This window comes from Meriones unguiculatus, chromosome 16 (assembly GCF_030254825.1).
Source record: "Meriones unguiculatus strain TT.TT164.6M chromosome 16, Bangor_MerUng_6.1, whole genome shotgun sequence".
Taxonomy (NCBI): Eukaryota; Metazoa; Chordata; class Mammalia; order Rodentia; family Muridae; genus Meriones; species Meriones unguiculatus.
Window position 1 is genome coordinate 56774510 of NC_083363.1, and position 23653 is coordinate 56798162.

At 46.6% G+C, this 23653-nt stretch overlaps 1 protein-coding gene across 1 annotated transcript; it reads left to right on the forward strand.

Moving 5' to 3' along the window:
* Positions 1-13008: 13008 nt before the first annotated feature.
* LOC132648245 (cryptic protein-like) lies at positions 13009-18684 on the forward strand. The gene is made up of 6 exons (XM_060368943.1): positions 13009-13342; positions 13819-13868; positions 13954-14121; positions 14715-14829; positions 14918-15027; positions 18329-18684. Exons 1-6 carry the CDS (start codon positions 13290-13292, stop codon positions 18442-18444), a joined length of 612 nt encoding a protein of 203 aa, XP_060224926.1. The 5' UTR covers positions 13009-13289; the 3' UTR covers positions 18445-18684.
* Positions 18685-23653: the final 4969 nt, after the last annotated feature.

Below are 23653 nucleotides of genomic sequence, written 5' to 3' on the forward strand. Positions count from 1 at the left end.
GATATCTAATGCCCTCCTCTGACCTCCGTGGGGCCCAGGCACATATGTGGTGCACAGACATGCAGGCAAGCAGACTACCCACACACATTTTATTTTTAATTAAAAATGAAAGGAGGTAGAAGAATGATTGAGGACGATCCCCGACAGCTGGAATCTTGGACACACCAGAGACCTCTGTCATGAACAACAGCAAAAGAAAGAACACGTGTGCAAAAGAAAGAAAGAAACAGAACCACGTTTGTCCACTTACGACTTATCTGTTTTGCTAGGCAGACAACAGGCTCAAATCATCGTCGTCATCATCATCATCATCATCATCAGCAGCAGCAGCAGCAGCAGCAGCAGCAATATTTCTCAGTACTGCTACTGCTGCCACCACTGTTACTATTGCTGAGGGGTTTGAAGAGCATTGTAGATGAAGACATCACCTTTCAATGTGAAGGACAGACTCAGCATTTCTGAAATCTGCAGCCTCTGCTGGAAGCCCCCCCTTCAAATGGTCACCCTTCTGTCCTTGCACTGAAAGAGCCATGCCCACCCACATGACACCTCCTCCGGAGCATGTCCAGGATGGCTGAACACACAACTGTAAGTATACACACACAAGCTCAGAGCTGCCTGGAAGCAGGTACCCCTATGTCCAGGGGCTGGGTCTCCTTATTTATTTATTTATTTATTTATTTTTTTATTTATTTATTTATTTATTTATCTTTTATAAATCTTACCAGATGTGTTCTTTGAAAGAAAATCATCCATATGTTAAGCAAGTAAGTGTATTTCTTAGTAAGAAAAAAAAATTTAAATGGTTCATTGAGCTGAGTTCTGAATTCCAGCATTCGGGAGGCAAAGGCAGGCTAGCCTGGTCTATAGAGCAAGTTCTTGGACTATAGAGCAATTTTCAGGATAGCCAGGGCTACACAGAGAAACCCTATTTCAAAAAACACTAACTAACTAACTAACTAACTAACTAACCAACCAAATGTTCATTGTACAGAATGTTATAAGAACTTCCTGAAAATACTCAAACTTCAAGAAAGTATATCAAATCTTACCTCTTCTCCACATGATTTACTTACTAAAACTTTCATAGTGTACATTTCAAAGCATCCATGAGAGCTGGGAAATTGATCCAGTAAATTCAGACTCACTCCATAAGTGTGACCCTGGCCAATCCCATTTCCTCCTGGGCTTAACTTCCATGGAGTCACAAAGAGCAATCCCCAGACACTGTGGCACCCACAAGTCTGTCTTGCTGTTGTTCACCTGTGGCTCATTTGCTTGCTAGGCAGGAGCCAAACCTCCTGAGCCACATGCCCACTGCTCAGATGAGGCTTGGAAAACCTACACTTCATCAGTGGAGACTGTAGATAAAGGAAAGAAATGCCTGGCCTGCAGACAGAAGAGAGAGACAGGAGCAGCCTGGGATGCCCCATCTCTAGTGCTTGCCTCAGCCCAGGGGCCTGAGGAGCATCAGAGAGAGGCCCTGGGTGACAGAACTGTTGATAAACTTTCTCACTCTACTGTCACTTGCTCTGCAGCAGGCCTTTGTGGCCCAGGATGAGCCATTTATTCCCCATCAAAGGAGGAGTTTGGCAGGTCACCCCAGACAGAGCTGCTGCATGTCTGCCACCAAGGAGACCCAGCAGGCAGGCTGATTGGGAGAGGGAGAGAGGACCTCTCTCCTGTTATCAGCTGTAGGAGATAAGACTGGAGCCACCAATCCCACCTCCTGGGGGGCACTCTAATTCATGCAGCCTGTGGGAACCAGGACCTCCCTGGCCCAGGATAGGATGGCAGGCTGTCCCTTGTCCTCTGCTCAGCACCCAAAACTATCACTGAGGAAATGACCTGATACAGACAGGCGTGAAGGCTTCTCTGAGCATGGCTTAGAGCTGCTTGGGGTCAGAGGGGAGGAAGATGTGGCTGATCCAAACTCCTGGCTGCTTGGCTGAGCCACTCTCTGTCTGTCTGGTCTCTTCTTCTCCTAGCTACATCATGGGAGTGAAGCCATACTGTGTTTTTCCTGTGTGTCCTTTCTGTGTCACTGAGCCCAGGACTTTATGCCCTGCCCAGGTACTCTTCTGCCCATGTCTGTCTTTTTGTGCTTGGCTGACTTCAGGCTGCAGAATGCTGCGAGGTACATGTATGTTGCTCTGTGCATCAGAACTTCACTCCTCTTCGCGACTGAAAAATATCTCATTGTATGTGTGACAAGACTATTTCAAGCTTGGAGGAAGACTCCCGTGGTGTCATCTGAGCTACAGAGCATGGGCCTAGCAGACGCAAGAATGCAAGAAGTGGAGCAGGACAGGATGCGCTCCAGTAAACTAGTTTCTCCTAAACTCTAGTAAAACTTCCCATGAACCTCCTTTTTGAGTCTTTTTACTTAATTCTTTTGTTAATGAGACTAAGACCGTCCACCTCCATAACCTTAGTTTACCTGGTAACACACACACACACACCATGATTCGTGTATTCCACATATGTGGGTAGATTCCTGATTTTTCCCCCTTGCCTTTTGTCGAATGCAGGAAGAAGACATGCCAGTGAGGGCCACCTATGTGATCTAATCATGTCAGTCTGAGCTTGAAGGACTAGGAGTTAGACAGATTCCCTGGTGGATAGACAGACAGGGAGAGAGATCATGGCTAGTAATAAAGGTGACAGCTTACAAACTGGCTGGCTTTTTCCTCACCCTCCTGACCCCAGACAAAAGTCCCCCGCTGACGGGAGGACTCAACAAGTTCAAGGCTGGATCAAGACACAGCAGTTGTGAGCCAATCAGCCATGGTCTTTCTTCAAACTGACTGACTGTAAATTAGGGGGGGAAGGGCCTTCAGAGACTTGAAATACCCCAGTCCTCAGGCAGGGTCTAGATGCTTGGTTCCCGAGACCCTTACCTGCTTTGTTTTCTTAATAAAAAAATGAAATCGTGTTTTCTAAAGTTACCCCTTTTCAAATTCTACTACAAGCGGATCAACATTCTTAGAAAGACCAATTGTAAATTTAACAGCTTGGTGAGCAGTGCTTGTTTTACCTCCACAGCATGCCGACTGAGATATTACAGGATCTTGATAATGAGAAGAACATACTAACATGTTTTTTTTTAATCGTAATAGAAATAAAAAAATTAATTTACTGACAAGCGCTTACCTCTGAAATGTTAGGGGGCGTAGGAAAAAGAACACAGAGTAAAGAGCTGCACTCCAGTCTGAGACAACAGAGCTGAAAGCTCCCTGCCGAGTCCTTGTGTGGTCCTGCCTGCCCGCTTCATCCTCCTTTTCTGGAAAGGAGCATAGGTAGCAAATTCTGTTTGCTAAAGATAAAACTGTTTTAACTGGAAAACTGCCAACTCAGTTTTGGTAAAATATCTTTCGGGATGGGGATGAAAAGACCACTCTCGCCATTGCAGACCGGATTCCGACAGTCCTGCCTGCCCCCTGGAAGCTATGTCGGTCTCAGTTAGCCTCCTCCAGGAGCCAGAGGCTTCAGCAGTGCCAGTGACAGAACTAGTCCTTTTATCTCTGAGTGCTGCGGAATTTCTCACTGGGGCAGAATGAGCTCCCATAACAACCTCACAGCATTATTTATAACAGACTTGTGTTACATTGTTACACTATATCCTTAATGTTGAGCAGCGCTGTAGTCATCCTAAGAGTGAAAACAGTCCATCTCATCACCCACAGAATGAAGGTCTCAGATGGAGCAGAGCATGTAAAGAAGTGTCTCTAGATACAGGCCGGTTCTTCAATTATTTTTATCATTTATCTTTTAAATGTGTGGGGTTTATTTTTTGTTTATTTATTTGTTTTTGACTCCAGCTTTGACCTCTGTTCAAGAGGCCAGACGGGTTACCCCAGGCCCTGGCTGCCATCCCTGAAGCCACGAAACCCTCAGAGCAGTGATCTTCCTTGCCAGTGCCCTGAAAGGCAGTTTAAGCACCAGGATCCTTCTTTCAGGAGCTGCAGGTACAGGCAGGAGGGAGCCCCAGAGGAGCGTAAGCTACCGTGGCTTCACTGAAAAAGAAAAGGTCAATAGCACTGCACGTTCCTGGTGAGGGGTTGGCTTGAGGGGAGCTTTGAGACCCAAGACAGCAGGAGCTGGGCACAATCAGCACATCGTTATGTGGGGCAGAAGGGCAACACGTGGAGGTCACTGACTGGCTTCGGGGTGATAGAGTGGACTCTAGGATTCAAGGCACTGAACCGTCTGTATTTCATCTTCTTGTCAGTGGGCTTCTGAGTCTGAAAGGGGTACATGAAACTCCTGCCCATGCTCACCTTGGCACCAACCAACTCAGTACTGTGGCGGAAGTCAGACAGTGCCAATAGCTGTCACTTGGCAAGGAGCACGTAGCCCTCACCCACCATCTGATGTGCATGGCAGCTAGGGTCCAAGTCACGTTCATGCAGGGACTTGCCCACCACCTCAGCCCAGGAGGACACTCCGCTTGACAGTCACTCTTGACTCAGCCCTGCACATCTTTGACAGAGTCAGGCCATAGCTGGGGTAGTTAGGGTTGCCGTTGCTGCAATGAAACACCACCACTAAAAAGCAAGTTAGGGATGAAAGGATGGATTTGGCTCACACTTCCACATCCCTGTTCATCACCAAGGGATATCAGGACAGGAACTCAAGCAGGGCAGAGACCTGGAGGCAGGGGTTGATGCAGAGGCCATGGAGGGGTGCTGCTCCTTGGCTTTTTTTCCATGGCTTGCTCAGCCTGCTTTCTTACAGAACCCAGGACCACCAGCCCAGGGCTGGCTCCACACACCATGAGCTGGGCCCTCCCCCCAATGATCATTAACTGAGAAAATGCCTTACAGCTCGATCTCATGGAGGCATTTTCTCAGCCGAGGCTCCTTCCTCTCTGATGACTCCAGCTTGTGTCAAGTTGACACACAAAACCAGCCAGTACAGCTGGCCAGCACAGTAGGACCGGGCATTTCGGGCACATCTGTGAGTCACATCAGGTGCTGAACCTGCTCCATGGACTGCAGGTCCAGGGATACATCTCCCTGGCCACCGTGGGGCAGGTGTGCAGTGGGTGGAGATTTCTCACCCTTGGACCATGCAGCACCTCCTGCCTTCCTTGTCAAAGCTGTAGATACGGTTGGTACTGGCATATTCCTCATGCTTCTCACGATGCGGAAGGAAAGTCTCGGGAGGTAGGTATTTGCTTTTACAGGTTAACAACAGGCAGATGGTTTCCACATAGCTCCCCAAGAAGTAGTTACTTTCTGGAGGGAGTTACCACTCCAGACCATCACAGAAGGTGATAGAGCTGGCCATGGAAGTCACTGCAGAGCCTCAAGGGGGCTCCAGCCCACAGCAAAGCCTGGTTTAGGAGACCCTCCTACCATCTGACTGTGGGCTTTGCTCTGCACCAGCTGCATGTCCTTCTGGGACACAAGGCAGACGGGCACTTCAGTGGGCGTCCAGGGAGAGCCCAGACTGAGCGTCTTGCTGCCAGATTTGACAGTGTGGCCACAGTGCTGTGCTCTGCCCAGCCTCAGGGTTGCCTTTTAAATTTGCCTTGATAGAAAGCAGCTTATACACGTTTTTTTTTTTTTTTTTTTCCTGGCGTATTTAACAAAACATATTGTAACAACTTAATCATACTTTAAATTCAAGATGCTAGTTATGTCTCTTTTGGGTAAGATTTGATGACATGTCACCTTGTTGGAGGAAGTGTGTCACTGAGGGTGAGCTTTGAGGTTTCCAAAGCCCATGGCAGGATGAGTCTCTCTCTCTCTCTCTCTCTCTCTCTCTCTCTCTCTCTCTCTCTCTGCCTATGGATCAGGGCATAGTTCTCAGCTACTGCTTCAGCATTTGCCTCCATTTGGCCAAGCTTCCTGTCATGATGACAATGGACTAAACCTCTGAAACTGTAAGCCAGCCCCCAACTAAATACTTCCTGCTTTAAGGGTTGCCTCGGTCATGGTGTCTCTTCACAGCAATAGAACAGTGACTAACACAGTTAGTTACTCCCGCAAGCTTCGCGTCACCGTTGCACCAGCACCAGCAGGCAGGACACCATCATAGCTCAAAGGGTTTGTGGCTGGGTTGGTGTTTTGGTAGCATGCAGAAACCTTCCTGTACCAAAGACGTTAGCACAAGGCGTGAAGGCTCTAGGTTGGCACCAGCTCTATTTCTCGATGTCGAGTGGGTTGTGTGGGTGTTGTCCTCAGCAATAGGGCCTTGTTATGAGTTTGTGGAGAGCCACCTGTAGTCTTGTCAACAGCCTGGGTTTTTTTGGGGTTCTCATGAGACCCCTTGGGCCAACAACTCAATGAGATGTAACTCAGTCGTGGTACTGGAAACTTCATTTGGTGATGAGAGGTATGCAGTGGAGCTCTGTATCCTCCATATTAGGGGATTTCATTTAGACAAACTTCTGGATGTGTGTGTGTGTGTGTTTTAGGAAGTTTCTGCTGTATTAGGTTTTAGTACTAACTGTTCAATGGCCCTTAGTTTTAGCTGTCTGTTAGCAGCAACTTTAGCATGTAGTAAGTCAAACAATGAAAAATGATTGTGGCTACCAACTTGCTTCTCAGTTAGCTTTAGGACTTCCAGAATAATTAATTCTTGCCTCCACTTTTAGACACAAAATAACACAGAAAAACAATTACAGTGACTCAAAACACATTCTTGCGCAAATAGTAATTTATGAGATGAGTCACCTAGAATTCCCCTTCAGGGACACTAACATGATACGTTTAATAATTTCAGTATTATGCAAATTACAACCGAGATTTCTTGTCAAGCAAATGTCAGGAACTCTAATTAGCTAATTGTTATGGTTAGGAATAAAAATTTCCCTATAGGCTCCTGTCCTTGACTGCCGGTGGCACTACTAGGAAAAGGTTATAGAATATTTAGGGTAGAGCCTCTTCTGAAGAAACTAGGTTACAGGGCCTTGACAAAATCTAGCACTGGCTTACAACGAAGGCTGTGAAGAAACTCGGAATAGAAAGAACATATCTCGACACAGTAAAGAGTACATATGAGAAGCCTGTAAGTCACATTGTAGTGCATGGGGACTCTTCACCGAAGTCAGAAGTATCTAGGTATCTGCTTTCTTTGCTCCTACTCAACACCACCCTTAAGTCTTTGCTAGAGCAGTATGTCAAGAGAAGAATATAAAAGGGATACACATAAGAAAAGAAGTCAGAGTCCTAATTTGTAGATGATATTTTTCAGTAAAGACTTGATCAAGTGGTGGCACACACCTTTAATCCCACCACTCGGAAGGTAAAGGCAGGCAGATCTGTGAGTTAAGAGGACAGCTTCGTCTACAGAGCTGTTTCCAGGACAGCCAAGGCACACAAAGAAACCCTGTCTCCAAAGACAAAAAGCCAAAACAAATAAAAACACTTCACCAGAAAACTCTTAAAATGGATCAACACTATCAACACAAAAGCAGTAAATAAAATTAAACTAGCATGTTTTCATATCAACTATAACCACCTTAAGTTAATACAATATATTAACATATATGCAAATAGCTGTCTGTATACCAATAACAAAGAGTTGAGAAAGAAATTAGGAAAACATTCTCATTGCCTAAAAACCATAAAATGTATTTGAATAAACTAAATAGGGAAATGATGAATGAAACCAAACAAGGCACTAGAATATGGAAAGACCTCTTATGCTCATAGATTGAAAGCATTAATATTGTGAAAAAGGCTATACTATCAAAATCAATCAATAGATTCACTATGATCACTATCAAAATTCAACATCATTCTTCAATAGAAAAGCAATCTTGAGATTCTTGAGGAAGCACAAAAAAGTCCAGATAGCCAAAGTAGTTTGGAGCAAAAACAAACAAACAAGCAAGCAAACAAACAAGAAGCTGGAGGTAGCTGGAAAACGTTTGATTTCAACTTATATTACAGATCTATAGCAACAAGGGCAGTAGGGCACTGACATAAAATCGGACACCTACATCAACAGAACAGTATGGAGGACACAGAAAGAAAAACAGCTTGAGCCACCTGATTTATGATAAAAACAAAAAATAAAGATTGATAAAAATGCATTCTCTTTAACAAATAACACTAGGAACATTGGTTAGCTACAGGGAGGAGAGTGAAACCAGATCTCTGCACAAAAATCAAACCCAAATGGACCAGAGATCAATATGAACCCTGGACCTGGAACACTGTTAGAGGGAAACAGTAGGAGAAGGGAAAGCCCAAAAAATGCCAGCATAGGCAAGGGCTTTCTGAACAGTCACTCAAGGAATAATGTCAACGACTTACAAATGGGATTTTCTGAAATAGGCCGGTAGAGATAGAGCCTATAAAATGAGAGAAGAGCTATGCCAGCTCACATCCGACAGAGGAGTAATGTCCAGAATATACAGAGAACTCAAGAAACTTGCAACAAGAAATCAAGCAATCAAGTGAAAAAATTGGGCTCAATGAATGAGCAAACAGTTCTCAAAAGGTGATGTTCAAATGATGGTAAATGCCCTCAGCATCCTTAATGCAAATTAAAACTACACTGAGATTGCATCTCACATTAGTCTGCTGTAGCAGCCATTAAGGTGTTCTCTTGTTTGAGAAATTGCTGGAGAGACGGCTCAGTGGTTAAAAGCACTGGGTGCGCTTGCAGAGGTCCTGGGTTCAATTCCCCGCACCCACACCTGTCTGTAACTCCAATTCTGGGGCATCTGACACTCTCACACAGAGACACACCAATGCAGATAAAATAAAAACAAATCATCTAAAGCAAAACAAGTGTGGTTGCAGAGACAGTTCAAAGGTGAAGGGTTTTGTAGAGGACCGGAGTATGTTCCCAGCACCTACATTGGGTAACTCACAACCAACCACTTGTAACTTCAGCTCTGGGGGTCCTGACCCTTCTTCCAGCCTTCACTGGATCTAACACATTCTTCTCCATGTAGAGATCCACTTTCACCATCATGATTTGTTAAAGAGGCAGTACTTTGTCTAGTGTGTATTTTTTGGTCTTTTTGTTAAAAAAAAAAAAAAGTCAGGTGGCTATAGGAGTGTGGGCTTACATCTTGGTCCTCAATTCTATCTCATTAATTAGTGTGTCTGTTTGTATGCAATACCATGTTGGTTTTGTTTTTTTGTTTGTTTTTGTAACTATAAACCTTATAGTGTATCTTGAAATTAGGGACAGTGATTCCTCTGTTAGTGATTTTTATTGTTCAGGATTATTTCAACTATCCAGGAGCTTTTTGTTTCTCCATGAATCCTGAGTTTCATTTTTTGTTGTTGTTGTTGCTGTTGTTTCGTTTATTTTCAATTTCTGTAAAGAATAGCATTGAGAGTTTGGTGGAGATTGTTTTCAATCTGTATGTAGATTGCTTTGTGAAGAGTGACCATTTTCACAACATTAATCTCGTGAACCCATGAGCATGGGGCATCATTCCATCTTCTGGTGTCTTCCTCAATTTTTTTTTTTTTTTTTTTTAGTGTGCTAAAGTTTTCATTGTATAGCTCTTTCACCTCGTCGGTTATATTTATTCTTAGATTAAAAAAAAAAAAAGAGTTTGTGAATGGATTGTTTTCCTGACTTCTTTGTGGTTGACATATAGAAAGACTGCTGATTTTTATGTGTTATTTTTGTCTCATGCTACATCACATAATGTGTTCGGGACTGCTGGTGTGGCCTTTATAGAGCCGTGTCATCTGCAAATAAAAATATTTGACTTCTTCCTTTCCTGTACTTCTTCCTCTTGTCGTATTATTGTAGCTAATACTTCAAGTACCATGGTGAACCGGACTTGGGGGTGTGAACAACCTTGTCTTGTCCCTGTTTTTGGTGGACTTGCTGAGAGCTTTGAAGCCTGGGTTGAGAAGGGTTTCCAGATGTTGTCAAATGGATTCTTTAATATGCTAATTTGATGTAGTTTTCTCCCGTCCCTACTCTTCCCCGAACAGGGTCACATCTACAACAGTCCAGATGGGCTATTTGATTTAAAGATCATCTCTTGGGCTAATGTCACTGTAGGAGAGGGTTGTCAGCAAGGTTCTTCTGGTGAATGAACATGTCTGTGGAGCATCCTGAGGAAAAGGAGAACTGCCTGTACTTCCAGAAAGACCGTGAGTAGTAACACACTCTGGGCCAGATAGAAATTGCTAAATTGTTATAACAATAATGGGAAAACATGGCTGGGATGTTGCTCAATATGCAGATGACCCCAGTATTGTCCCAGCACAAAAAAGAAAATGTAAATGAGAAATCCTGGACTGGGCAACACAAATGCTCAAAGCTGATTTTCTCACATTTAAAGGCTGGAAGTCCTTGACCAACATTCCAGAAGGTTTGGTTCCCCCTCACTGGCATGTAGACAACTGTCCAGCTTCTATATTCTACTAACTGTAGGAATAGCCAAGAGTCTATCCACAGATGCTGGACACATGAAACACTGTAGAAACACAGAGTCAGAGAGCAGCAAGGCTCTGACGCACACAGCAACATACATGAACCTTGCAGCATTCTGTAGCCTGAAGTCAGCCAAGCATAAAAAGACAGACATGGGCAGAAGAGTACCTGGGCAGGGCATAAAGCCCTGGGCTCAGTGACACACACACACACACACATTCTCTCTCTCTCTCTCTCTCTCTCTCTCTCTCTCTCTCTCTCTCTTTCTCTTTCTCACAAAACACAATATGGCTTCACTCCCATGATGTAGCTAGGAGAAGAAGAGACCAGACAGACAGAGAGTGGCTCAGCCAAGCAGCCAGGAGTTTGGATCAGCCACATCTTCCTCCCCTCTGACCCCAAGCAGCTCTAAGCCATGCTCAGAGAAGCCTTCACGCCTGTCTGTATCAGGTCATTTCCTCAGTGATAGTTTTGGGTGCTGAGCAGAGGACAAGGGACAGCCTGCCATCCTATCCTGGGCCAGGGAGGTCCTGGTTCCCACAGGCTGCATGAATTAGAGTGCCCCCCAGGAGGTGGGATTGGTGGCTCCAGTCTTATCTCCTACAGCTGATAACAGGAGAGAGGTCCTCTCTCCCTCTCCCAATCAGCCTGCCTGCTGGGTCTCCTTGGTGGCAGACATGCAGCAGCTCTGTCTGGGGTGACCTGCCAAACTCCTCCTTTGATGGGGAGTAAATGGCTCATCCTGGGCCACAAAGGCCTGCTGCAGAGCAAGTGACAGTAGAGTGAGAAAGTTTATCAACAGTTCTGCCACCCAGGGCCTCTCTCTGATGCTCCTCAGGCCCCTGGGCTGAGGCAAGCACTAGAGATGGGGCATCCCAGGCTGCTCCTTGTCTCTCTCTTCTGTCTGTAGGCCAGGCATTTCTTTCCTTTATCTACAGTCTCCACTGATGAAGTGTAGGTTTTCCAAGCCTCATCTGAGCAGTGGACATGTGGCTCAGGAGGTTTGGCTCCTGCCTAGCAAGCAAATGAGCCACAGGTGAACAACAGCAAGACAGACGTGTGGGTGCCACAGTGTCTGGGGATTGCTCTTTGTGACTCCATGGAAGTTAAGCCCAGGAGGAAATGGGATTTGCCAGGGTCACACTTATGGAGTGAGTCTGAATTTACTGGATCAATTTCCCAGCTCTCGTGGATGCTTTGAAATGTACACTATGAAAATTTTAGTAAAAGAAATCACATGGAAAAGATAAAATTTCATATAGTTTTTTTAAATTTGAGTATTATGAGGAAATTCCCATAGCAGTCTGTACAATGACCATTTTAAAACTTATTTTTACAGAGAAATACAGTCACTCTTTTAGCTTAAGAATGACTTTTTAAAGATTTATTTCATTTTGTGTGTATAAATAGTTTGCTTGTCTGCATGTCTGTGCACCACATGCCTGGTGCCTGTGGACACTGGAAGAGGCTTTGAATCCCCTGGAGTTATGAACAGCCATTTGGGAATGGGAATTGAACCCAGATCCTCTGCAAGGACAATTGCTCTTAACTGCGGAACCATCTCTCTAATCTTATACTTTTAAAATATACAATCATTTAGCTCATATGAAAGTTTGTATAGATTTAAAGTTATAAGATGTATTTGTTTTGTACATGTGCTTGAGCTGAGTATTTCACCAGTAATAAAGGTAACATTGAAAGATGCACTTTTGTGTCTCCCAGAAGTCTTGAGGCACCATCCTCTCTGTGTGTCTTGCCTACTTCATTTGCCAATTTCTATTTTTTTTTTTTGCCAGGGAACCTCACAGATCCTTTCACTGGGAGGTCAGAGGCTAGGGAGGCTCACCAATTAATTCCTTCCTGGCTTAACAGCCTCTTTGATGAAGCTTATATTTAAAGGAAAAATAAATCAAATTAGTGCCCAGCCTTATTTCAACCTCAGAGGAAACAACATTTTTAAGAAATGGGTTTCTACCTTAAAGTCGTAGAAGAACTTACCACACCTGTTGCTTAGTGTCCTCTCTTATGATACAGACAGGGCTCAGCTCCTGTCTCAGCAGAAGCCCCAGGTCACCCACTCCAGTGATTCAGGCTGCGGCATCTCGGCTCTGGCAGGAGGGAGCGTGCTCAGATGGGCTGTGGGCTCATCATAAGGCCTGCATGTTCTTTTCCTCAGTGATCTACTGGGCAGAGGGCTTAAGCACGGGAGGTTCGGCCTCCTCAGCTCTGACGGGAGGGAAGAAGTCACCCAGAAAGCACTGAGCAGGGCAGAGGGCAGAGGCTCCATGTGTGGAAGCAGATAGCACCCCCCCCCCAGGATTCCAAGCCTGCAGGGTCCCCCTTTGCCTTCCTGCTCAGCAGCAGGACATATGGAAGCATCCTCAGCTGCTATGTCCCACTGCCCAGCTCGCCTCTCTAACTGAGCCCTTCAAATCTCTCAGTCCAAGGGCTATACAATAGAAAGTCTCCGCTTCTATCTCTTGCCAAAGCTGTTTGGTCATGTTGGGGTGTCAGCCTTTTCAGTTTCTTGTTTGTTTTCTGGTGAGGTTAAGGGGGGGGGGGCTGTTGCCTTAGTTCCTCTTGGTTGACATCAGGGATTGGCCACCCTGCTGTTGTCATCACTGTAAATAGCACCGGGGAGGCAGGCAGCCTGTCTCCTCCTCCTCAGCCAGGACTCTCTAGGGGACGGCACTTCAAGGCTGGATGGCACAGCAGCCCTGGCCTGAGGGGTCTTCAGCACCTGGACTCACAGCTCTTCCTTCAGCCCTGAGGTCTCCTGCTCCAGGCAGAGGACAGGGACACCCCCTCTTGCAAGCTTGTGCATTCCGTGACTGCTCTAGGGACTGCAAGATCTGGAGTAAACACCCCTCCAGGGCCAGGGCAGAGTTTCAGCTTTTGTGGCCATCGATCCCCAAGCACAGATGAGATGGGATTCAACAATCCTAGCTGCTGGTTTGAAAAGGCACCAAGCCAGGTAAGGACATAAGTCGCACAGGTGTTAGAAAGTGAGGCTGGGGGTTAGAAGCCTCAGGCTGTTTATTTATTTATTTATTTATTTATTTATTTATTTATTTAATCTCAGTCCTCATTGGAATTGATATGCTGAGGTGGGTGGGTAGGGAGGTGTCCCTTCTTTGAGGAGTAGAGGAGGAGGATAGGAGAAAGAGGGAGGGAGGGAGAGACGGTTGGGCCTGGAGGAGAGGAGGGAGGGTGCTAGCTACAAATGAATAAATAAAAATTGAAATAAAAAGAGAGAGAGAGAGCAAGAAAAAGAAACCTTTCTAAATTGCGATGGCGTTTTAAAAATCTACAAAATGCTACAAAGATTGCAGATATTTGGAATTTTTATTTTATAAACATGCTATATTTTTTACATTATGATTGACGTGTGAATTTGGCTTATTCTGACTGTACACTTGAAACTTCAATGATTTCCTTTAAATATTCTAGGACTCTGTTCCTGGTGACTGTAGCATTACAGATTATCCAAATGGGAAACAGTAGGTAACTTTTTATCAGCTCTAAGGTGTAGAATGTCCTTTTCTCGGTCATTATTAGTCTCTTAAACGTTGTTGTCCTTCAAAGGCTCCCGGAGCGAACAAGACGGTGCCAGCGAAGTCAGCAATATCCTATCTTCAAAGCTCCCGGGGACGCCACTGGACGGGACCCTGAGTAATTCCAGTAGAGAGAACGGCAGCCAGCAGGGGTGGCGCCCACAAGATTCCCCTCCCAACGCCAGGACTTTTGGAGAGAGTAAGTGTTGGGTCTGTCAGTGGATCCCCAGGGCTGGGACTGGAGAAACAAGTGGTGAAAATCATGGTGGAAAGGAGACACCGCCAAGAGCATCTTTTCACCTTCAAGTTTAATTAAAAAAAAAAAAAAGTACAAAGGAAATTTTAGTGACGCGTTTACTCTGCAGTTTCACGGCTGCATTGGCAAACGCAGCAGCTTTGCTCTGTAACCAGGACAACAGGCTTCTCCCTGACGGTCAGGCAGCTCCAGCACGCCCAGGGGCTCTGGGCGGGGCTGGGGACATCACACCCACGGGTGGTCCGGCCTGGGAGGCCTGTGGTTAATCACTGTCCACAGATTCACAGGCCGACTTTAGCGGAGGAAGGGGGAGAAAGCGAGAGAAGAAACAACTTGGAGGGTGTCAAGGGCTGTCCCGGACCCCGCCCACATTCCTGCTAGCTTGTTGTTCAGCCTCCGACTAAAGAGTGGGATTTACCTAGCAAACACGCTCAGCAGGCATGGTCCCCTCCCCGGCTGTGGTGCCCGCCCTCCGAGGGAGGGGACTTGCCAGACTCCAGAGGCCAGCACCGCTGCTGACCCAGGTCACCCCGCAGGTGTGGTCCCTGGGTCCCGCTGCTGCCACAATGGAGGCACCTGCGTTCTGGGCAGTTTCTGCGTGTGCCCCGAGCACTTCACGGGCCGCTACTGCGAGCATGACCAGAGGCGCAGGTGGGTGGAGCACAAGTGGGCTGGGCGGGAACTGGCCCGGGAGGGAGGGGCACACTGACACGAAGCTGACCTGCCCTGGCCTTTGCAGAGACTGTGGCGCCCTGGGGCATGGCGCCTGGACCTTGCGCGGCTGCCGCCTCTGCAGGTGCATCTTCTCAGCCCTGTACTGTCTTCCACGCCAAACGTTTGGCCACTGTGGTAAGAGCACCCTCCCCACCCGCCCGCCTCTCCCAACCCCGCACTACACTTCTACCTCACACATGTGTACACTTGTGTCTTTGCTGTTAGTGGCTGGCACAGAACGTCTGCGTGTGCCAGGAAACATAGAAACACTGAAATGAGCAAATTAGATCCATGCACCGCTCAACAAGGTTCCAACCATTCTGAGGCCGCCGCGAACTTATTATCGTTATTTAGTTTCCTTGGAGGGACTGCTGGATCCACGGTGGTTTGCGAGCAGCGTCCCAGAGCCTTGGGGGTCCCAGGGGCTGCAAGGTGCGGAGCAGAGTTAACCGGAGGCTAAGTGAGCTGAGCAGATCACACTGGTGGCGTCCACTGGGGCCACGAGGACAGCACGGAACAGGAAGGGAGGGGCTGCCGCGTTTCAAGCTGGTGTGCCACAGCCTTCCTTCTCTGCATAGTCAGTGAAGGGTGACCCTTCAGCACAGTGCCGCAGCGCGCCCCGCCCCCCTCGCTCGCCCACCCCACCTCTGTCACTCCCGGGTGATTTGGCTGTGTACTGTGCCCAACGAACACTGAATGAAATGAAATCCTGGAGCCTTGTTCATGCCCCTGAACCCCTCCATCAGACGTCCCTTCCTCCTCCGCCCCGGGCAGTTCAGGACTCGCAGTATCAGAGCAGGGTCCCAGCTGCACTGCCTGCCCCGAACCTCTGGGTGACAGTAACAGGGGGTGTCATCTCCAGCTGATGTCTGTGGGGTAAGGAGGGCCATCCTCATGGTTGTGCTGACTGGATTCTTAATCGGTGTGTTCCGGACACTCACCTCATTGGCTTCCGCCACAGTTTATGATTCGGCCATCCGTGGCCTCTCTATCTGAGGACAGTGAAACTCAGTGACAAAAACTCTCACTGGTGTCACTCATGTGCCTCCCGTGTAAGAATAATTCTCAGCATGAAAAGAATGTCTTCATGTGTGATAGTTTTATTCATAACGTTGAGAAGTGGCCACGCTTTAAAGTCAATCCCAAATAAACGTAAGAAGGTATTTGAGATCCCTTCATAATAGGTCACTGAAGCTTTTGAAGGCAACATGAAAAACGACATTTGTGATAATGATACTGTGAAAAGAAATATCTACAGGTGGGAAGGAGCACAAAGGGATACCATCCTACAAAGTTACACCTTCCCCCAGCAGCCCTCAGGCTAAGATTCTCCAACAGCCACCCTGACTGGGTGCTCCCAGGGAAAGAAAAAACAGCTTCCCCCTAGCTCAGGCTAGAGCAGCCCTCAAGAATGAACAATTAGTGATCCCGAGCACCAACAACTCCTGAAGGGCTGGCAGTGGGACTTAGCACTAGAGCCCTTGATTAGCGTAGGCCAGGCCCTGAGTTCCATCTTCAGAAATGCAAAAACTTGACTGTCGTGTAGCTCGGAGATAGCCCGAGTAGCGCTCGTATTTAGAACATTCTAAACCCTAGGTCCAGTCTCTAGCAACAAACATGGGGGAAAGGGGGAACTGCTGTTGTGGAAATCCGAACATGAGGTGGACCCAGGCAGAGCAGCTACAATTTTACTTTTCTCTTTACATTAATTCTTAAAAAAAATTTGTGTGTGCATGTCATGTACGTGCAGATGTCCATGAAGGCAGAAGAGGGCTTGAGGAACCCGAGCTAGGAGGTTTTGGCCACCAGACATGAATGCTGGGAACGGAACTCTGGTCCTCTGCTAGAGCAGCAAGCACTCCTATCTATCCTCGGAGCCACCTTCTGGCCCTCAGTTTTTTCCTTTAAACAGCACCTCTGGCAATAATTAAAAGAAAACCAACCAACAAGTACATGAATAAATAAGTGGGTAGACCCAGCCCCTGGATGAAGCTCTGAGCTTGTGGTGTATACCCAGGATTTTGTTCAACCATCCCAGACCTTCCCCTTGGGAGGGGTTGCTTTGATGGGCGTGGCTCTTGTGGTGTAAGGACCTAAGCAGGGGCCACTTGACTCAGGGGGCCTTCTGGCAGAGGCTGTGGACTTTGGATTTCAGAAACTCTAAATCCGTGTCTCACCCTGAGCTGGGATGCTTCCCTCAGCACAGAAGCTTCTAATACCTCCAAGAGTGAAAAATAAGTTGATCCTGTTGTTCGTTCAGCAAGAGAAGCACACGGACAGGCAGCAAGTCGTCAAACTTGGCTTCATTTCTTTCTTTTTCAAATATGTGCAAAACTAATGGGCATGGCAAAGGTCTCTGGCATGCCCCCAGATCTAGAAGACCTTTTGATAAATATATCATAATATATATCATCCTACATGGATGTTCACAATCGTCTGTAATTCTCAGATGCCAGTAATAAGTTTTCTGCTAGAAGCAGGAATTTTTTTTCTCCTTACCATGGCAAAGAATAGTGGAGGTTCACAGAAGAAGAACTGTAGTAGATTTTAATAAACATACTATTAATAAAAACTTTTTTTTTCAAGACAGGGTTTTTCTGTGTAGCCCTGGATGTCCTGGAACATGAACTAATAGAGATCCGCCTGCCTCTGCCTCCGAAGCGCTGGGATTGAAGGTGTGCGCCACCACTGCCGGGCCTAGGTTTTATCTAAATGTACAGTGGACATTCTAATTTTTTTCTTTCTAATCTCAAGGAATCCCCTTGCAAGCACACCCCATAGTGGTCTCGGGTCCAGATTGGGACCCTAGACTCACAGAGCCTGCTGAAACTGTGCACTTGAACTTGCAGTTTGTGTGTAAGAACCAACTGCCTAAGGGACCTGAATCTTCCCTGTGGGCTCCATTCTCTCAGAGAAGGTGACCCCGTGAGATTAACCCTGTCCTCCCCTGATGCTACGTGCCCGGATCTATGCATGACCAGGTTCTATGTCAGGGATCTCCATCAATCTCGAGTCTCCCTCCTCCCCTTCCTTCTCCTTGTCTGCCTCCTCTCCCCCTCCCCCACTCTTCCTCCTCTTTTGAGACATACAGGATATCACTGTATCTCTCTGGCTAGCCTGGAACCCACCTGCCTCTGCATCCCAAGAGCTGGGATTAAAGATATGTACCACCACACCCAACACCAACAATTTCTGTTTGTTTGTGTCTCAAAAAAAAAAAAAACAAAATTAAAGGTGCCTGAAGAATGACACCCAAGGTTGACCTTTGGCCTCTACAAGCATGCAGATACCTTACATACCCGAGGAGGGCAGGGTCCCAACCATTAGAGGGGCTGAGTTCAGAGCCAGGCAGAGGAGGGCGTTAGTGAGAATGGGTTCAGGCATCATTTTGTTGCTGCAGCCATGCACTTTATGTGTTCTCCGTGTTCTTTTCTAGATCTGAAAGGCTTCCTCTCTTCAGGAGCCACAAGGGGATCAAGTGCAAGCAGTGCTCTGAGCCTCCTGTTCCTGCTGCTTGGCCTCCTCCTGCTGGGTGTGGCTGGTGAAGGCTGAGGCTCCGAAGTGCCATGACAGAACCCCCTCCTGGGGCAGCAAGGAGTCACCCGTGATTGATTGCACATGGCAGGACAGTGCCCTAGTGGGCGGTGTACATCTGCAAGGAGTCACCCGTGATTGCATGTGGCAGGACAGTGTCCTAGTGGGTGGTGGGCGTCTGCTTCAATGTTCTATGTTGTAAATAACTGAGTGGCTGAGCTATGCTGGATCCTCGTGCTGTGCAATAAACATATTCAGCAGTGAGCCCTCCTTGCTTGCTGAACCTCTTTCAAGGTCCCCAATAGAGCCAAACCTGAAAGCAAGAGAGAGCCTGGCTTGTTCAACTCAGAGTATGCGCTGAGCGGGCTTGAATAAGACCCCCAAACTAGCCATCCCCCCAGGTAACAGCCGCTCTGAGCAGCCTGGACCCTCACTTGTGGGCCTCACTGGTAAGGTTCCCTGCCACCCACTGTTCACTGTCAGTCTCTCCACTGACCTCTCCCCACTGAGAGGGACAGTGAGCCCTGAATACCACTCTGGGGTTGGCAAACACCCAACAGCCTTAAACTTGGTGTGCGGGTGTTGAAAGGAAGATGGGAAGGGCTGGGAGCAAGTGTCCTGGCACGTGACTCCTGCTCGTTAGCAGTAATCAGACCACTAAGGGGATCTGATTTCCACAGCATCGTCCTAAAATATGTACACATGCAAAATGAGGACTTTAAACAGAGTTAATATACTGTAGAGGGGGATGCCCCAACTACACATTATGATAACAAATAAAATCCTCAGTACCCGAAACGGGTTACAGCTTTTGAGTTGTTAGTCGATAGGATCCCATAAACATCCCCAAACATCCCAGGCTATGGCCGGCGCTACTGATTACCACCCACAAGTTCACTGTAAGGCCCAGTTGCTGAAAATACCACATTCGTGTTTCGCAGAATATGGAAACATCTGGCTGGTGCTCAACTGGAAACTTCACCCCTCCTGACCAATGTTCACAGTGCTAGAAGGTCATACACGCTACTGGAAGAGAAAAATAATCACCAGTCTCACCCAGCTGTGGACCCTGTAAAGAATAATGGCCTGCCAAACATGAAACCCTCTGGTTTGCAACTGTGGCAACAATGTCACAGAAGTAACCAACCACTTTTCTTAAATTGGTTCAAGAACCTGTATCTAACACTGTCAATGAGTTCAAGAACCAGAGACTAAGCCCTAAGGCCATAAGCCCTAAGTCCTACTACTCTTATTCTGCTAAGTGGCCATAGCAGTAAAACTATACCAAGTCATAAAGCCCCGTTGTTATACTCACAGGTCAGTTCACTGCTCAGACTTTACCAGAACAGCTTCTTGCAGTCGCTGGCAATTAACCTGGAGACCCACAACTAGACAACACACAGAGAGGAAGAGACCTTGGAATGCTTCATCTTGGCTGGGATCCCTACATCTCACCCCTCCCTTCAAGGCTCAGGGGTCCATGTGAAGGAAAAGGCAGAGCAACTGTAAGAGCTAGGGATGGGGGAGGGGGATGGCTTCAAGGAAACAGCCTTTTTTTTTTTTTTTTTTTTTTTTCAGATACAACTGGACAGATGACTATATGAGCTCACTGAGACCGACAGCCTGCATAAAGTCTGCACATGCTCAACCCAGACAAAATCCCAGCATGGAGGAGGAGGTATGGGCACGAAGTCCCGTCTCTGGCCAAGGAGCTGGTAGCAATTTATAGCTGCTGGAGATGGAAAGTCAGTTTTCTTCAGCAATACTAGGTATGTCAGCACTCAAGGGCAGGCCTCACACTCAGGAAGTAGTTGGTCAACACAAGCTAGACTATGGTTTTTGTTACACACACACACACTGAGAGAGAGTGAGAGCATGAAATTGAGTAGGTAGGGAGGTGAGGGAGGATCTAGGAAGAATTGGGGAAAGAGAACAAACATGATAAAATATATTGTGTGAAATTCTCATAGGGTAAACAGGAACATTATAAAATGATCTTAAAAAAACAAAACAAACAAACAAACAAACAAACAAAAAAACATGGTTTCAGAGAGTCCCTGAGATCCAGTGCTAACACTGATGCTAGAAGGCCCTGAGAGGCAAGAGGAGCCTGGGAGGCCGTTGTGTGAGGCTGTGAAGGTTGAGGTGGAGACCTCAATATATTTGAGATACCAGAGCTGTGAGATATCTGCCAAAGAGAGCTTCATGGAGGGAGCAGAACCAGCCCAAGAAGGTTGCACGCTGTCGAATTAAAAGCTGCATGAGCCAAGCCATCGAAGGCCTTTGGAATCAGAGATGCTGGCCACGGAGGCACAGGGTTTGGATTTTCCCTGCTGGAATTTAGTCTTGCTTTGGTCCTGTATTTCCTCGCTATGCTAGTTCAACACTGTAGAATTTCTTCACTCTACTGTTCCTCACTCTGGGGATGGTAGTGTGTATTCTGCGCTACTGTCTGTTGACAGTACACAGTGTTAGGTTATATTAAAAATGGCACTCATATGCAACAGATCTGATACAGAGGAGTTTGATTTGGGGGAGGGGAAAGGAAAGGGAGTTAAGGCCTGAGCGAGCCATGAGAGCAGAGAGACAGAGAGACAGAGAGAAAAGGGTGGGGAAGGGTGCCCAGGACAGGGGGAGAAACCAAGGCAGAGAGAGCAAGAGAGCAAAGAAGTGGCGTGTTGGTCTTTTTATATCTCTCTCGAAGCTGAACCAGGTGCCAGGTGCATCTGCCACACATCAGGCCGGCGACACATGATGACATCATAGGTTACCAGGCAACCGAGAAACAGGCTGCCTACACGCTAACACACAGCTTGATTTTTTTCATTTTAGAAGGGGTTATAGTTGAGCGACTGCCTTGAGCCTCAGAAGAGACTTGCACTTTTAAATAGTGCTGAGACTGAAATAGAGTACAGGATGTTTTCGAGGTGGGCTACGTACATTTTGCTTATGACATGACCTTGACCCTATATGGGCCAGGGAGTAAAATGTGGTTGTTTGAATGAGAAACGTGTAGTGGAATTCTAGTAGAATCTTTGTATCTAGGATAGACATCAGAATGAATAGCTGTTTTCCAGAAGTACTTTGACCTTGAAGAAATCATTGTAGAAAACAGTGATTGATTGTTTTCTGTTCTCTACAGAGTTGTTTTCCTGAAAGAGCTTTCCAGCCTTTACATGACTTTGGTCACAAGACAGTCTTGGCACACCTGGAATGGCTTGCATTATTGAGTACGGCAAATAGTACATAATAAGGATTAAAGTTGCAGGTCGTGATGCTTTCCTTCAGGAAACATAGGTTATATTAGGAACTTTGGTTTGAGAAACTTGTCCTACTCAAAAAAACAACTTTTGTGTAATAATCAATAAATATGCTTTTGGGGAGCTGTTCAACATTCAGTCCACAGAGGATGAATCTCCCTGCTGCTGGAGAGACCTTAATTCATCCTTGAACAACCCTCTTTCTTCAATCATCCTTCGTAACCCAGAACACTGACAGAAATATCCCTTATCCCCTGACATATCTGAACCCTTAGTTCCCAGGTGGTCGGTGGTTATGGGGAGGTGACTTTGGAGGAAGTATTTCACTGAGGGAGGTCCCTTGGCAACTTAAAACCTTGCCACACTTCCTGTTTACTTTGTGTTAGAGGTCGAAGAAATGATCTCTCAGCCTTCTTCTTTGCCTACCTGATTCTACAACTCCCTTACAGGAAATGTAAGCCAAAATATGTTCTTTCTCCCAGAAGTTATTTTTGGTTATGGTGTTGTAACACATAAACACAAAAGTAACTAAGACAGAAGTTGGTACCAGGAGTGGGGTCTTGCTATGACATACTGGACCACATTGATTATGGGAAGGATTGTCTGCCTCGCCCCTCCCTAACTCCCCTCGCTCTTTCCCACTCTTTCCCACAGTAATCCTCCATATACCAGATCTGTTATGTGGCATAATTCCTCAGGAGGGTACACCTTGGCCTGGGCCTGCCATAGTGTCCCCACTCACAGCCACATGATCACTGTATCTCATAACATCCTGGGCCTTTGAGAACCCCATGTGGAAATGGATATTTACCTTCAAGACCTGACCTTCTCATTTTCTTGCTTTTACTAATTGCACCCTGCTTTATCAATTTTTTTCTCTACATTTCTTCAATGATAAATTAAAAAAAAAAACAACAAAACAAAAACTAACCAACTCTAATAAAACGATCATTTATTGTTACAGGACTACCAACCCTTAGCCACAGACCTCTGAAGTCATCACCTACTGCTGCCAGGTCAAGCCCGGCGAACTCCCGATATAAAGGATCCGCCCATCACTGCTCCCTCTCTGTCTGCCTTTCCCTCCTGGGGCACCCCACCCATCACCCCTTTTTTCTCTCCTACGCTCTCCCTCTTCTAAGCTCTCCCACTGTCTGTCTCTTTCCCACTCCTCCAAGGCATATAATTTATATATTATTACACGGGAGACTTAGGACTACCAAATACATCCTGACAGTGAGGATCAGCTGTGTTGACACAGCCGGACAGCAAGGAGCAGTCTAAAGAGACTTTAGTCTCTTTGAGCACAGTGCTCTCACTGCCTCACCAGTCACCCCTTTCTATTTCCTTGCCTTTTACAGTTTGTTTTTTTTTTTAAAGATTTATTTATTATTTATACAACATTCTGCCTGCACATCAGATCTTACTATAGATGGTTATAAGCCACCATGTGGTTGCTGGGAATTGAACTCAGGACCTTTGGAAGAACAAAGAGTGTTCTTAACCTCTGAGCCATCTCTCCAACCCCCTGGGTTTTACAGTTAACAAGAGGGAGGGATGTTGGGAATCTGAGACCCACCCACGTTCCAGAACCGGATGTTCCTCCACCCCTCCCCTGGGCTTCCAGGTGACTCAGCGCCTGCAGCTCATCATCACTAGCAGCCAATGTGACATGTTTCCACTGTCACCGAGGTCACATTTGTGCCCTATGTGCGTGTTCCATACCCTTTATAAAGCCTGGTGTCATCAGGGCTTGCTGCCTTTCTTTTCCATCCCTGCTCAAAGGCAGGTTTGCATACCCCTCCCCTCCCCCCAGCAAATCTCTCTCGTGAGGTCCATTGCATGGTGAGATGTTTGTGGAATTCCTTGGCCCTCCTTTCCCTGCACGACACAACACCAAGGGCTGAAAGTTTTGAAACAGTGAGCCAACATATTGACCTTGTCTCTTTTTTACTTTTCTCATTTTT